The sequence below is a fragment of the Malassezia vespertilionis genome, chromosome 6 (genome assembly GCF_029542925.1).
Source record: "Malassezia vespertilionis chromosome 6, complete sequence".
Lineage (NCBI taxonomy): Eukaryota > Fungi > Basidiomycota > Malasseziomycetes > Malasseziales > Malasseziaceae > Malassezia > Malassezia vespertilionis.
In genome coordinates, this window is record NC_079252.1 from 201,506 (window position 1) to 215,363 (window position 13,858).

General features: G+C 54.2%; 6 protein-coding genes across 6 annotated transcripts; 2 read left to right on the forward strand and 4 right to left on the reverse strand.

Annotated features, from left to right (window-relative positions):
- Positions 1-20: 20 nt before the first annotated feature.
- MVES1_002985 (uncharacterized protein) lies at positions 21-4,201 on the forward strand (the record flags this gene model as incomplete). Its single annotated transcript, XM_056207803.1, has 2 exons — positions 21-3,819; positions 3,882-4,201. 2 exons carry the CDS (start codon positions 21-23, stop codon positions 4,199-4,201), a joined length of 4,119 nt encoding a protein of 1,372 aa, XP_056063778.1.
- Positions 4,202-4,452: 251 nt separating this feature from the next.
- Positions 4,453-5,419, reverse strand: MVES1_002986 (uncharacterized protein; the record flags this gene model as incomplete). Its single annotated transcript, XM_056207804.1, has 2 exons — positions 4,453-4,636; positions 4,665-5,419. The coding sequence occupies 2 exons, from the start codon at positions 5,417-5,419 to the stop codon at positions 4,453-4,455; spliced, it is 939 nt and encodes a 312-aa protein (XP_056063779.1).
- A 201-nt stretch (positions 5,420-5,620) lies between these two features.
- RPL17B (60S ribosomal protein L17B) lies at positions 5,621-6,369 on the reverse strand (the record flags this gene model as incomplete). The annotated part of the gene is made up of 2 exons (XM_056207805.1): positions 5,621-6,193; positions 6,367-6,369. 2 exons carry the CDS (start codon positions 6,367-6,369, stop codon positions 5,621-5,623), a joined length of 576 nt encoding a protein of 191 aa, XP_056063780.1.
- Positions 6,370-6,558: 189 nt separating this feature from the next.
- Positions 6,559-6,943, forward strand: snc1 (synaptobrevin; the record flags this gene model as incomplete). Its single annotated transcript, XM_056207806.1, has 2 exons — positions 6,559-6,760; positions 6,816-6,943. 2 exons carry the CDS (start codon positions 6,559-6,561, stop codon positions 6,941-6,943), a joined length of 330 nt encoding a protein of 109 aa, XP_056063781.1.
- A 223-nt stretch (positions 6,944-7,166) lies between these two features.
- Positions 7,167-10,199, reverse strand: KGD1 (oxoglutarate dehydrogenase (succinyl-transferring); the record flags this gene model as incomplete). Its single annotated transcript, XM_056207807.1, has 1 exon — positions 7,167-10,199. One exon carries the CDS (start codon positions 10,197-10,199, stop codon positions 7,167-7,169), a length of 3,033 nt encoding a protein of 1,010 aa, XP_056063782.1.
- Positions 10,200-10,458: 259 nt separating this feature from the next.
- Positions 10,459-13,572, reverse strand: GDH2 (glutamate dehydrogenase; the record flags this gene model as incomplete). The annotated part of the gene is made up of 1 exon (XM_056207808.1): positions 10,459-13,572. One exon carries the CDS (start codon positions 13,570-13,572, stop codon positions 10,459-10,461), a length of 3,114 nt encoding a protein of 1,037 aa, XP_056063783.1.
- Between the last annotated feature and the right edge of the window lie 286 nt (positions 13,573-13,858).

Genomic DNA, 13,858 nt, shown 5'->3' on the forward strand with positions numbered 1-13,858 from the left:
CGCACAACAGTCCTGCTGCCATGACGACGACCAAAGTCGGGCAGTTCCCGTCGTTGGAATTGGAGCGGAGCGAGAGGGATGTGGTTCGTGGGCGTGCAGGAAGTGTGCTTGCTCGTGGACTTGTGCTGAAAACGGACCAGCGCGTAGATATGCGGGATTGGTCCAGCGAGTATGCACTTCAACTCCAGGGTGCGCCGTACTTTCGCGCGGCGAACCTCGACGTTGGAGTGTATGGACTTGCACAACCAAGTATCCTTGGGCTAAAAACAGTGCTTGCGCTCTTGCAATGTCAGCCTGTGAGCATGTTGGCGAGCGCCAAGAGTAACGCAGTCGAACAACGATGTATTTGGGTGTGCACGCGCGAGGAACCAGTTATCTACGTGGGCGACAGGCCGTTTGTATTGCGTGAGGCGAACCGCCCCAAGTACTCTTTAGGTCTCAGCAATCGCGCCGAAAACTTGGAGGCGATCGAGGAGCGGCTGAAACAAGATATTTTGCAAGAGGCACGCAAGTTTAACGGCTTGCTTTTGGTACACGACGAAAAGCTTGAGAGTTTAGACTTGGTGCCTACATGGGTAGCTGTAAACGAAGAGGAGGTGCGAACTGTGCGCGAAGTGTGGGAATCGATACAAAAGAAAGGATGGCGCGTGGACTACCATCGTTTGCCCATCGCGCGCGACCAGCCGCTGGAGCACAATTATCTCGATGCGTACACACAAGTGATCAAAGGAACCGACCCTCGGCGGACTGTATTTGTGACTAATTGTGGTGCTGGCATTTCCCGCACCACATTTGCCATGATCGCCGCGGTGATTGTGCGCAGGAGGCAGCTCATGCTCTTGGCAAACGACGATCCATTTGAGCACGGCGACGGAGACGAGCACGAGGAAACAAATGCAGCCCACTCGAGCCAACTGGCACACTCGCTACAACGGCTGCACATGAATGTTGCGAAAAACAGGTCTTTGCTCCAGCTCGTGTGTGTAATGACGGATGTGCTGCCACTGAAAAATACGCAGACTGCACTGGAACAACTTATCTCGCACCCTGTGCTGCTTGAGTCGTTGCTTCAGGCGAATATGGGTCACTATGGTGTTATACGCAGACTTTGCGGTCTGTTGGACGAAGGACTGCAGTGCAAAGCGGTCGTAGACACCGCAAATGATGCGTGCCATCAAGCGATTAATCTGCGTGAATCCATTTTAGAAAACCGGATCAAGTACTCTGCAAACCAGAATGCACAGGACGCCGAAGGATTTTTGAGCCGTGCGGGAAAATCACTCGAGGTGTACTACTCACTGATTGCTTTTGCAAGCTACGTGCGCGAAAGCCGCACCGCCGTGTTTCAGCACCGATTCGTCGACTGGCTCAAGGACCGCGCGGAAATCTGGCGCGGTATCCAGCGTGTCCGCATGTTGCACCAGCACCTGTCCATCTTTGAGCCCGTGTCTGACGTCACAGTCGAGAGCAATGGCGATGCTGAACAGCTCGGTGTGCGCTCGCATGCGCGCTTTAATGAAGGTGCAAGTCAAGCGCCGCTCACCACTGGCGACGAGTTCACCGAATTTGTGTTGCGTCATCGCAGTGGCATTGTATTGCATTCGGGACTGCTGCTGAAGCGCGACATTTGGCGCGAATTTTCTGTGCAGAAGGATTCTGCGCAGCAAGATGCCACGGTCAACTTTCGGCAGGTACCGGAGACGAACATATTTGGTACAGGGCAGCCGTCGGTACAAGGCATTTACAAGCTGCTAAATATGGTCATGAAAAGCATGCACATGGTCGAGACAGAGCCGTGCGCCATCACCTGGGTCAATTTGCGAGAAGAGCCGCTGGTGTACGTCAATGGCCAGCCGTATTGTTTGCGCCAGCGCGAGCTCTCGCTTCGCAATATCAGGGACTATAGCGGCATTATACCAGAGCGCCTGGGGCAGCTCGAAGATCGCTTGCGCCAGGATGTGATCCATGAACTGAAAAACAGCGACGGAAAGTTACTGCTGCACACAGAGACAAAAGAAGGCTCTATCGTGCCGCTTTGGGAAGATGCAAAACCATGCGACATAGCCACGGTGCAAGGCGTCATGGATGAGGTGGCCAAAACACTCCCTGGTCACATTGACTTGGTTTTCCGCCGCGTCCCTGTCACTGCGGAAAAGTCGCTCGAAGTGTCGGACGTGATGGATATGGTTAACATTGTCCTGTCTGCCTATCGAGTGCACTCGCCCATTATTGTAAACTGCCAGCTGGGGCGCGGACGTACCACCTTGGTGTCTGTCTTTATTATGCTGATTGAGCGCTGGATACAAGTGGAACGGCCTTCTAACGATCGATGCCTGCTTTTGCCCATCCCAGGGATGACGGAAAATGGCGAGCGCCCCGAAAAGCGACTGAGCTACCATGTGACAAACGGTCTTTTGCGCGTGATTCCTCGCGGCCTGGAAGTGAAACGCATCGTGGATGAATGCATCGACCACTGCAGCAGCATTACAAACTTACGCAAATCCATTGAAGACGCGCGTGTTGCTGCGGTAGAGGCCAAGACGAACGAGGAGCGCAAGCAGCATCTTGCGAGCGGTTTGCAGAGCCTGCGGCGCTATTTCCACCTGCTACTCTTCCAGGCGTACTTGGAAACGGTCCGGTTCGACACGATTACCACCCATACTTTGGAGCGCTTCATCAAGCGGCAACCTGTGCTTGCAACCATCGCGAAAGACTTGGATGAAGGGGACATGAACACCATCACTCCTTTGCGCAAAATGGACATTGGCGATGGCATGGCGCTAAGTGATGAGGTGCGCGAAGTAGTGAGCAACCGGAGTGGGAGTGTTTTGGGCCCTTACACCATGCTCAAGTCTGACTTTTTTAGCGGCATCCTCAAAGCTGGTCTTCCGCTCCGCGTTGAAGGCATGCCAAATTTACGCGGCGTCAATCCCTTGGTGCCGCTTGGGACATTATCTTGCGCACCCCCTGCATCCGAATTACCGACAGCGAGAAAGACATGGGGCTGCGGAATGCCTACCGTTGAAGGGCTTCGGCGCGGACTAAAATGCATGGGCGCAGAGCCAGGCGGTACACAGCAGGTGGTATGGACCAATTTGCGCGAAGAGCCGGTTCTTTACGTGAATGGACGTCCGCATGTTTTGCGGCTAGCAGACCAGCCATTGACGAACGTAGAAGCGACGGGCGTAACGACGGATGTGGTGGAACGCATCGAGCAGACGCTCAAGAAGGAGCTTCTTGCCGAGGCGCATTTGCGCAACGGCCGTGTATTGCTGCACGACGAAGTGCAAAGCGACGGCGGTGACTTTGAAATATTTCCTCTTTGGGAGTCTGTGCGCGATGAGGACGTACTTACACCGCAAGAGGTGTACCAATTGGTATGCAGCGAGGGCTACCGTGTCCAATACAGCCGCGTGGCCATCACGGATGAGCAAGCACCTGTTCCCCAAGTCTTTTCGCAGCTGGAGGATCGTGTGCAGCGCGCGATTGACACGCGGTCCATGACAGTGTTCAACTGCCAAATGGGCCGCGGCCGTACGACCAGCGGCATGATTATTGCTGCTTTGATTGTCAGTATCAACCGCTACGGCGCCGCGTGGCTGAGCAAAGAAAGTAGCCCGCCGCTTGCGAACAAAAATGACGCCGTGTTCGACCAAATGGAGGACCAAGAGGGAATCGATTTGCGCGAAGATGAGCTATTACTGCACGGAGATTACCGAAGTATCCTCCGGCTCGTGGGTGTATTGAGCCACGGGAAACTGGCCAAGACTTTGGCAGACCGTGTGATTGACCGTATGGAAGCAGTGCAGAATTTGAGGAGTACGTATACGCAATCCAGCCCTAACGTGCAGAAGCCATTAGTCTAACAAAGATGCGGGCAGACAGTGCAGAACCGCACTCAAAGCGGCAACAACAGCTGCGCACTGTGTTTCACAATTACCTCGCTCGCTACGGCTACTTTATTGTCTTTGCAGACTATCTATTTGACAGGCTTGGCCACAGCGCCGCGGCGCAGGGCGACCAAGAAGATGCGCCTGCAACAGAGACCCAAGCTCGTGCTGTGCCTGTCGATGTCAGCGACGACTTGGACCTGTCTTCTTCTTCCATTACACACGCAAGCCGCACATTCCCAACCTTTGCGTGCTGGCTACGGGAACGGCGCGAGATTGGTGCGATTTTCGCACAGCAGAATCTCGATTAGCGCTGGCTGCTACACGCGGTTCTTTGGATTCAAGGGCGACGACATCCACGTCTTCATAGCAAGCTTAAATCGTTCACGATGTTCCATTTCGGGATTGGCGTTTGCTATGCGCGCAATTTCAGAGCGCAAAAATGCCTGGTACGCGCTCCATTTTGGCTTCTTGCTTTTCTTGCGCGGCATGCAGCGCGGCGCTACTCCACAAGGTGTTTTTGTACGCGCACGTGAACTCCACTTGTGGGTACGTGCGCACGCTATGAACTAGGGAGGGTGCCTAGGAAATAGAGCACGGCCTCGCATACGTTTTCCTGTGCGCCCTCGTCATCGACCTTATGGTTGGCGCAGGGGATGAACATGGTGTGTACAGGATCGCTTTGGAGCACGTCGCTCCAGCGCTTTACGAGCTGGACTTTGTCCACCGAGGGCGGTACATATTCGCTGGCGTTAGTAGCGCATCTACACGCACTCATTCTCGCCCATAAGCATCAGCAGTGGCGCACGCGACAATGCAGGCTGCAGAGCACTGCGGATCTGGTCGTCAGTGAGATCGCTGCTAAAGTAGTCGTCGTCGCCGCCTTTGCCATTCAAAGAGTGGAAGCGGTACGCAGTGTAGGCTGGCTTGAGCACGGCATCTGCATTGCCAGGACCGCGCCCATGGATGCTACGCGGCTTTGTTACAGCGTCGCTGCGCGGAAGCAATGCATCACTTTTACCCTCGCCGATTAGCTTCTCGCTGTCGCGGAGCGGCGTGGAGGAGGAGGACGCCGTGAAATATTCGCGGTCAGACACGGGTGCCTGCAAAATGCCACCATGTACCACAAGCTGCTTCCCTTCGCCATTCTGGAACTGGCTACGGTCCTTGGACAGGAACGCCACGACATCCTGGCAGCCGGTAGAATGCCCCATCAGCACTATCTTTCCTGTAGCCTGATTCTCACGACGCACAAGCAAATGTTCCACCATGGCAGCAAGTTCTTGCGCATCGCCTTCTAGCGAGGAAAGACCAAACCCACCCAGATCAGACCCTTTCACCGGCTGCACCAGCGAGTACTCGAGCTTTTCGAGTGCATGCGCCAAACGACCAAGGTACGGAACCACACCGATCGTGTCGGTCAAGCCAGCTACAAAGATCAGCTTGTTTGGAAAATGGCCATTCGTCTCAAAGTACGGCAATGAGACGGGGCTCGTTTGGTACAGTGCAAGCGCGCCGTGCAGTACCATGGGTGCAGAAAGCAGCGATGGCCACGTGTCTATTGCAAATCATTTTTGGCGAACTGCTACAAACAGTTCTACGACGCTAGAGCGAAAAGAACTACGTCATCAAACAGTGGCCAAGAAAGAGTGAGCCTGAATAGACTCTGTCGGTTGTGCGCGCGCAGAACACACGGTAGGCCGTATCAGATGTACACTACAGTATCGCACTTAGGCAGACTGCGCAGGAGCGATAGCACGGGAAGCGGCGACGCGCTTCTTGGCGAGCTGACGCCTGTTCAAGCGGGGCTCAACGGCAGAAACAGCCTTAGAAACCTCGGCTGTGGGCTCAGACAGGTGAATCTCAACATGACACGGGGAGCTCTTGTAAGGGTTGATGCGACCGTGCGCCCGGTAGGTACGGCGGAAAGTCCTGGGTGCCTGCTGCACAACGATGTTAAGAATCTTGGCGGACTCAACATCGAGACCCTTAGCCTCGGCATTCGACTCGGCGTTCTTGAGAAGGTCACGGAGGAACTTGACCGACTTGACGGGCCAGCGACCCTGAGTGGTCTTAAACTCCTTGGCCTGTGCGTGACGGCCAACACCACCATTGTGGCGACGGAAAGGAACAATCTGCCTCTTCTCGGCGACGTTGTCGAGGAAAATAAATGCCTTCTGGAGGTTCATACCGCTGACAGCAGCGGCGGTCTCGCGGGTGTTTTTGTAGTGGACACGGAGGTAGTGACCGCTCGAGCGAGCGGTCTTCTCAGAGATCTTGGTATCGTCAAAGGCGTAACCGTGCTAAAGAGTGTCAGTATATGGATTCAGCAAGATTGTATCCGGGCGCGGTGACGATTGTCATCGGGAAAAGCATACAGTGTGCAAATGCAATCGCACACTGCGCCCTGCACACTTTCCCCGCAGTCTACCAAGGCGACAAAAGCCTTTGCGCCCAGAAACGGTGGTCAACGTACCATCCTTGATCAAAGACGAGGTCGTCGTAAGGTGCAAGCGCCTGCTGCGAAGATGCTGTAAAGTCTGAAATCACGTGTATTTTACAGTTCTTTCCTGTGTCCACGTGGCAATAACTGCGGCGTGGCGCGGTTGGTTTAGTAATTACTGTTGCCACTAGGGCCGCGCTCGGATCGCACGTCGTGAGCACGGCCATGTCTGAGAACACACACTACGACCCGTACATTCCATCCGGCGCGGCATCGTCGAATCCCTCGGGTGGATCTGGTGTCGCCGGAAATTCGCGTACGGCGCAGATCCAGGCACAGATTGACGAGACCGTTGGAGTGATGCGCGACAACATCAACAAAGTAAATGAACGTGGCGAGAACTTGGACAGCCTTCAGGACAAGACCGGTATGTACAAGCTAATGCTCACCTTGCTTAGATAATTTGTCTGTATCTGCCCAAGGATTCCGTCGTGGTGCCAACCGCGTGCGCAAGCGCATGTGGTGGAAAGACATGAAGATGCGCCTCATTATCATTTTTGGCATCATTGCGCTGTTGGCAGTGATTATCAGTATGTACCTATGCGGCTAACAACAGTTCCTTCTGCATTCTACGGCACCAAGCATGATAACAATGACGAGAAAGGACAATCGCAAAGCCAAACTGCGAACGGCACAGCCCACCCCACAGCGGCCTGATAAGGGTGTGCAAGCTATAGTGTATAATTATTGGTTAGCAATCCAATTGCATCGTTCCCCATGTTCTGCACACATATAGAGATAATTCTTTGTAACTACGGGCCGAAGGGTTACAGCTAGAACGGTTTTTGGTCCATATCGAACGCACCGTGCAGGTAAGCATGCAGCTCAGCCAAGTGCGCACCCTTGTGACCTGTCGCGACAGAGCTCGAGGGGGGTCGAGAAGATACCATAAACCCTTTATCCTTGTGATGCTCTGTCTGTTTCGCGGCCAAGCGCAGACGAGGATCAAGGTAGAACCAAGCGCCGTTGTTCAACGGCTCTTCCTGTGCAAACATCAAATCCGAGTTGGGGTACTTGTCCATCGCCTTGACAATGGATTCATAGTCGAGCGGCGATACCTGCTCAATACGCGAAATGGCAACATCCTTGATATCGTGCTCACGGCGGTAGTTAAGCAGCGCATAGTAAGCCTGGCCAATACAGAAGATTTGACGCTTGATCTGGTCGGGCTCCACAAGCGCATCTTTGCCTTCGCTGTGGTGCGGATCGGGAATGAAACGCTGGAAAGAGCTGCCCGGCAAGAAGTCTTCGATACTGGACCGCGCCTCGGGATGACGCAGGAGCGACTTGCTAAACAAGTGAATCAGCGGCTTGCGGAAATCGCGGTGGACTTGGCGACGCAGAACGTGGAATACATTGGCGGGCGTCGTCGCGTATACAACGGCCATGTTTGCATCCTGGTGCTGGCGCGCAAGCTCGTGCGGCGCAGGGAACTTGTAAGGATGATCGTCGCAGAGGGCCAAGAAGCGCTCGAGGCGTGCGCTCGAGTGCTCGGGACCTTGGCCGTCGTATCCGTGCGGCAAATTCATCACCAGACCGGTACGCTGCAGCCATTTGCGCTCGCCAGAAGCAATGAATTGGTCGATGATGCACTGCGCATTGTTGGCAAAGTCACCAAACTGGGCCTCCCACATGGTGAGGTTGTTGGGGTCCACGAGGGAAAAGCCCAGCTCGAAGCCAAGCGCGCCAAACTCGGAGAGCGAGCTGTTGCAAATCTGAAACTCGGCCTGGTCCGGAGAGAGGTTAGCCAGCGGCGTGAATGTCTCCTCCGTCTTTTGGTCGTGCAGCACAGCGTGGCGCTGGGAAAATGTGCCGCGCTCGACATCCTGACCCGAGACACGCACCATAATGCCCTCCATGGCGAGCGTACCAAACGCAAGTGCTTCGGCCGTGCTCATGTCGATGTCCTTCCCGCTCTCGACCGACTTACGGCGATTTTTAAGGATACGAGCGAGGTTGCGATGGACCGTAAAGTCCTCGGGATAACTGGCCGAGCTATTGCCCACGTATTCGAGCATGTCGCGTTGAACGCTCGTGTCGTGCTGGTCCAGAATCTTTTCCGAAAGCTCGCGAGGGGAAGGGAAGCCCACCCATGCGCTCGAAAGCCACTGTTGCTCCTCGGGCTCGTACGTCTTGCTCTTCTCGTATGCCTCCTCGAGCATGCCCCAGACCCATTTCATGTGATCATCAATCTCCTTTTGGCTGAAGCTGCCCTCCTCGACCAGCTTTTCCGCGTACCTGGTCAGGGTCGAAACCTGCTTGTTGATCGCGTCGTACATGCGCGGCTGCGTAAAGGAGGGCTGGTCCATTTCATTGTGGCCATGGCGGCGGTAGCAGACCAAATCAATCACAACGTCCTTCCCGAACTTGGCGCGCCAGTCGGCAGCCAAATCGCACACAAAAGCGACAGCTTCGACATCGTCGCCGTTGACGTGGAAAATGGGCGCGTCAATTGCCTTGGCAATGTCAGATGGATACGGTGTGGAGCGTGCAAAGCGCGGGTCGGTAGTAAACCCAATCTGGTTGTTCACGATAATGTGGATGGTACCACCGGTGGCGAAATTGGGCAGATTGTACATACCCATCGTCTCGTATACAACACCTTGGCCAGCAAATGCGGCATCACCGTGCATCAGCAACGCCATACTCTGCTGATGTTGCTTGTCATTGGAGAACTGCTGCAAAGCACGGGTCTTGCCCAAAACAACGGGGTCCTCCGCTTCCAAATGCGAGGGATTCGCAACAAGGGAAAGCGCCACTTTATGACCACTGGGCGTCGGACGCACATAGTTAGCGCCGAGATGGTACTTGACGTCACCACCGCCCTCTTCATTCGTGTTGTCAGCAAACTGATGAAGAATGCCTTCAATAGGACGGCGAATAACGTTGCCAAGAACGTTTATACGGCCACGGTGCGGCATACCGATCGTGACATTGCGCACGCCATACTCGACGGATCGGTCAATAAGGCCTTTGAGACCGGGAATGAGCGATTCGCCACCCTCAAGACCAAAGCGCTTCTCGTTGGGGTACTTGGAAGCGATGAAACGTTCGAGCGAGTCAGACCAGGTAAGACGGTCAAGCACACGGCGCTTGTCTTCCGTGCTGTACTTATACTGCACCGGCACCTCGATCCGCTCACGCAGCCAGTCACAGGAGGTGCGGGAGGGAACGTGGACGTATTGGAACCCAATAGAGCCACAGTAAATATTGCGGCATTCGTTGATCACCTCGCGAATGGTGAGCTTCTTGATGCCTTTCTTAAGGTAGTTGGGCAAGAGACCAGGGCCCAGCTGCATCTCCTTGTCCAGCTCGGCATCGGACCATCCGTAGTATGCCGGACTGAGCTCTTTGGGGATGTGCTTCTCGCGATCCACATTGATGATGTTGAGCGGATCGATCTGGGCCGTTGCGTGGCCCTGTACTTGATACGCACGGACAAGCAGCTGCAGCTTGAGGTAATCGTCGACCTTTTGCGTAGGCATGTCCTCGATCACAGCAGATCCTGGAGCAAGCGACGAGGGAACTGGGTTGAACGCCTGGTCACTGGGCAGGCCTTCTTCCAGACCCTTGAAGTACGCATCCCAGCTAACGTGCACCGAGGAGGGATCCTCCTTCCAATGACGGTACATCTCGTCCGCATAGTGCCCGTTCGTGCCTGTGGCAAACGAGTCGGGTGCATCCTGCACCGTTGTTGACGCCGCTGTGCTTTGCAAGCGAAGAGCAACGCGGCGAGGTGTGGCAAGCGGTTGCACGGCCCTCGCCAGATGGGCAGAATGTTTCAGGAGCGAATAAGAACGTAGCATAATAGTGAACGGTGGTTGACGCAACCTAACGCGCATATAGGAGGAGGCTGCTAAACAACAGCTAGTGTAGCTAGGGGAATGCCAGGTGCACCGCACAAACAATAGAGTACGCCTTAAGTGAGGCGTCGGCTCCGCTGGATGGAATACGCTTAATCATCCACTGTAGCCAATCCGCGGAGGCCGACGGCCCAGTCGGTTCTGATTCGGCCGCAAGGGCCAGCGTGCAAGAGGTTCATGGAAAGACATGCAGCTACGGCAATTACAACGGCTTGTTAAAAAGCTCCTCAATGTAATTGAAAAAGTCGACGCGAGAGGCGAGCGGGCCCATGGCGTAGGTAAAGTTGGCAGAGAGCTGCGCGGCAAAAGCGCTGCGCAAATAGGAACGAGGAACACGGTCCACGAGCACGTCCATGCCAACCTTGTCCAAGAGCGTTTTGGGGAACACATCTTGGAGCACAAGCTTGCGCAAGTGATCGCGGTCAAACAGGTTGGTAGCGGCGATCTCGTCCGAAAGTTGAGTGGCAGACATGGAGAGCTCGCCAGAGATTACCGAGCTGTACTTGCCCGTCTTATTCGCCTCCTTCCAGATAGCCTCAAATTCGTCGCGCGCATTGCGGCGGACAATGGCCATAATGTCTTGGACGTAGGCATTGTAAAAGTCGGTAGGCTTGCCGTCGTGGTAGAGCATGTTGGCAATAAACTCCTCGTCTTCAAACGAGAGGCCGGCCAAAACTTCCTTGCTGCTCGACGTTACACCACCCTTGTTCGCACTCGCGTCGGGGTACAAGATTACGCCATGCTTTTCCAGCTCAAGACGCGCCTCCTTGGTAATAAAAAGGTTTGCGCCTTCCACAATGTACTTGTACTTGGGGCTTTTGTCCTCGTTCACCAAGTCGGCCACGTTTGCAATGTTGACAGCCTCAGGGCGACCGCCGCAGGGCACGAAAAAGTCGGCCTCAAACCTAAAGTGTGCATTGTCTCGGAAGGCAATGCCGTCCGATACAATTTCGCCAGAGGGCAGCTTCACATCGCGCTCTTCAACAAGCACACGGTAGCCGTCCTTGGTAAGCTTTGAGGGGTCAAAGTTCATTACACGCAAACGCTCGGTCGCGAGACGGTGCAGCTCATCGCGGTTAAGACCCGCAGGGTCGTATACAACACCAGAGCCATCGACCATGGCAATTGTCTTGTCCTTGGACAAAAGAATTTCGTTCGAGCCAAGATCGCCGGCGGGACCACCGGTCTGCACCTTGGTAACCTCCTCCTCTTTGAGGCCGAGCTTGCGAATAATACCTTCAATGTACTCACGAACAGAAAGAGTCGTCATGCCGTACTTGTCATGCGGAATACCACCAAGCGTGGCCGCAGGCTTGCCTGTGGTAAACGACTTCCACCACGGCGCGCCGCGGGAGCGAGCGTGCTCCGCACCCCAGTCCATAAAGTCGGCCGTGTTCTCGTCGGGGCCGAGGAAGAGAATCTCGGGCTTGCCAAAGAGGTCGACAATGGGCTCCTTGATGCCGGGCGTGACGCCTGGAAGGAGCAGGTCGATGAGCGAGTCGACATACTTTTCAAAGCACGAGCGGAAGTTGGCGCCAATGTTGGGCAAAATGGTACCTTTGGAGCCGCCCTCGGGAATATCCTTGTTTTTGAGATGTTGCGTGCGCGCCAAGTTGTAGTTCTCGTTAAAGAGGGTGCGCTGATTAATAAGGTAGTTTTCCTTGTTCCTGCTGCGCACGATACGAATACCACCGCGGGCAGTGTCTGCATTGCGCACATGGAAACCATGGAAGTCGTTGCCAACAACCATAAAGACACCATAGGGTTTGATGGGGTACTCGGACACGGGCAAAAAGCTTGGGTCCAGACGGAAGCTCAACGCACACTTGGTGGGCGTGAAAAAGTTGGTCTTCAGAATAACCTCGTTAAACTGCACCAAAGTGAGCAGGACAAGGCGTTGGTACGACGTGCTAGCCGACTTTAAAATGTAGTTCTTCAGATCGTCTGCAGAGAGGATCTCGTCACGACGGGTACGCAAGTTGTCAGCCTTGTCGCCCACCGGGTAGTGCACCAACGCAAAGCGGAGGTACAAGAGGCGGACAATGTTGGGGAAGGTTTGAATCACGTCAAAAATGAACTGGCGCGTAAAGGTCTCTTGGCGGAAACGCAGCTTAATGTCATTGAGCACAGCGCCTTCCTCGGGCACAGCACTGTTAAGCACATTGCGCAAATTCTCAAATACAGGGCCCAAGCGGTCGCAAAAGTGCTGCGCAAAGATCCAACCGCAGTAGGCGTACGCAGCCTCCTGCACGGCATAGTTCTGCGAAGACCCATTGCCGCCAAGAAAAGGGTTGTCGGGAAGAACATAGATGAGCGACACCTCCCTCGCAATTTGGTACACGCTCTGTTCAATCGGAGGTGCGTCCGTGTTGGGAAGAGGGTTCAGGTGAATGTTCATAATGCAAACGCCATTGCTAAAGAATTCGACATATTTGCGCGAAGAAAAGAGGCCATAGTAGTGGTAAAGATCGGAAAGTGCGCTGAAAAAGTTGGAAGTAGAGCCAATGCAGTACCCAATGACGATGCGGCACTCCTTGGTGCCCGACACCTCAAACGACTGCACCACGGGACCTTTGCGATTAAGACACTGGTTCATAATTCCCTGGTAAATGTTGAGCGTCTCCTCGCTGGCCTTGGCCAAAAACGTCCTGTCAGACACGGCGCGGATATCTTTAAATTCCGGCGAATCAGGCGCGGGAATTGGCTGGGGAAACTCGCAGTGGTGCAAAAAGTACACGCGCAACTTTTCCGGCTCGTCCGTGGGGTTCGGACCGGTGGAGCGGTATGTCTCAAGACGGTGAGCATTGTCCACAGTCGCATTGTTCAAATACTCCACGTCCACAATGCGCTCCCACTGAGGGCCACGTGCATTGGGACGACCAGCAAAGCTCGAGTGAATAAAAACTGCACTGTCCGCCGATTTGCGCTGCAAATCGATGCGAAGCTGATCAGTTTTCCTGTTAAATTCAGAGATCTTGGCACCGTACAGAGAAAGTATGTGACTTGCGATCGTCTCTGCAGTCTCGGAAGAAAAGTAAGTATCGTCAATGCCGAGCTTCTCGTAAAACCATGTAATTTCGTTCGCAAGTGTCTCCTTGGGAATGAAACCAGAGCTTTCTAAAATTTGCTCGACCTTGCTGGACTGTGCCTTTTTCTCAGGGTTGACAGTTTGCTTGTAGCCAGTCGTGTTCTCGACCTTGTGCTCGGGAGCCGACGCAGCACCACCCTCTTTAATCAGCTTGATAAGAGGGTTGCTCTTCGAACCCAATTCCTTAAGCAAAACATCCAGATGTTTCGTGTTTCCTACTCGTGACATTGTGGTAGGAAGGAAAAACGGAAGTGTCAAGAGCCGCGATTCAATGAGGTCGAACAGATCGGATAAAAAGGAATTAGTCGACTGACAATATTTCTGCGACACTAGCCTTTTCAGGTTTCGTTGTTCGACTAAAAAGGAGCCAATCATGTGGAGGATAGATAAGAAAATAGTGCCACCAAACCAGCAGGCCAATAAGCAAATGGTAGATAAGCCACGGCAACGGCAACAAACCGCACCAAATATGGCTGCCAAGCAAAATCGGGGGACGTGTGCGCGCGCTAAGTAC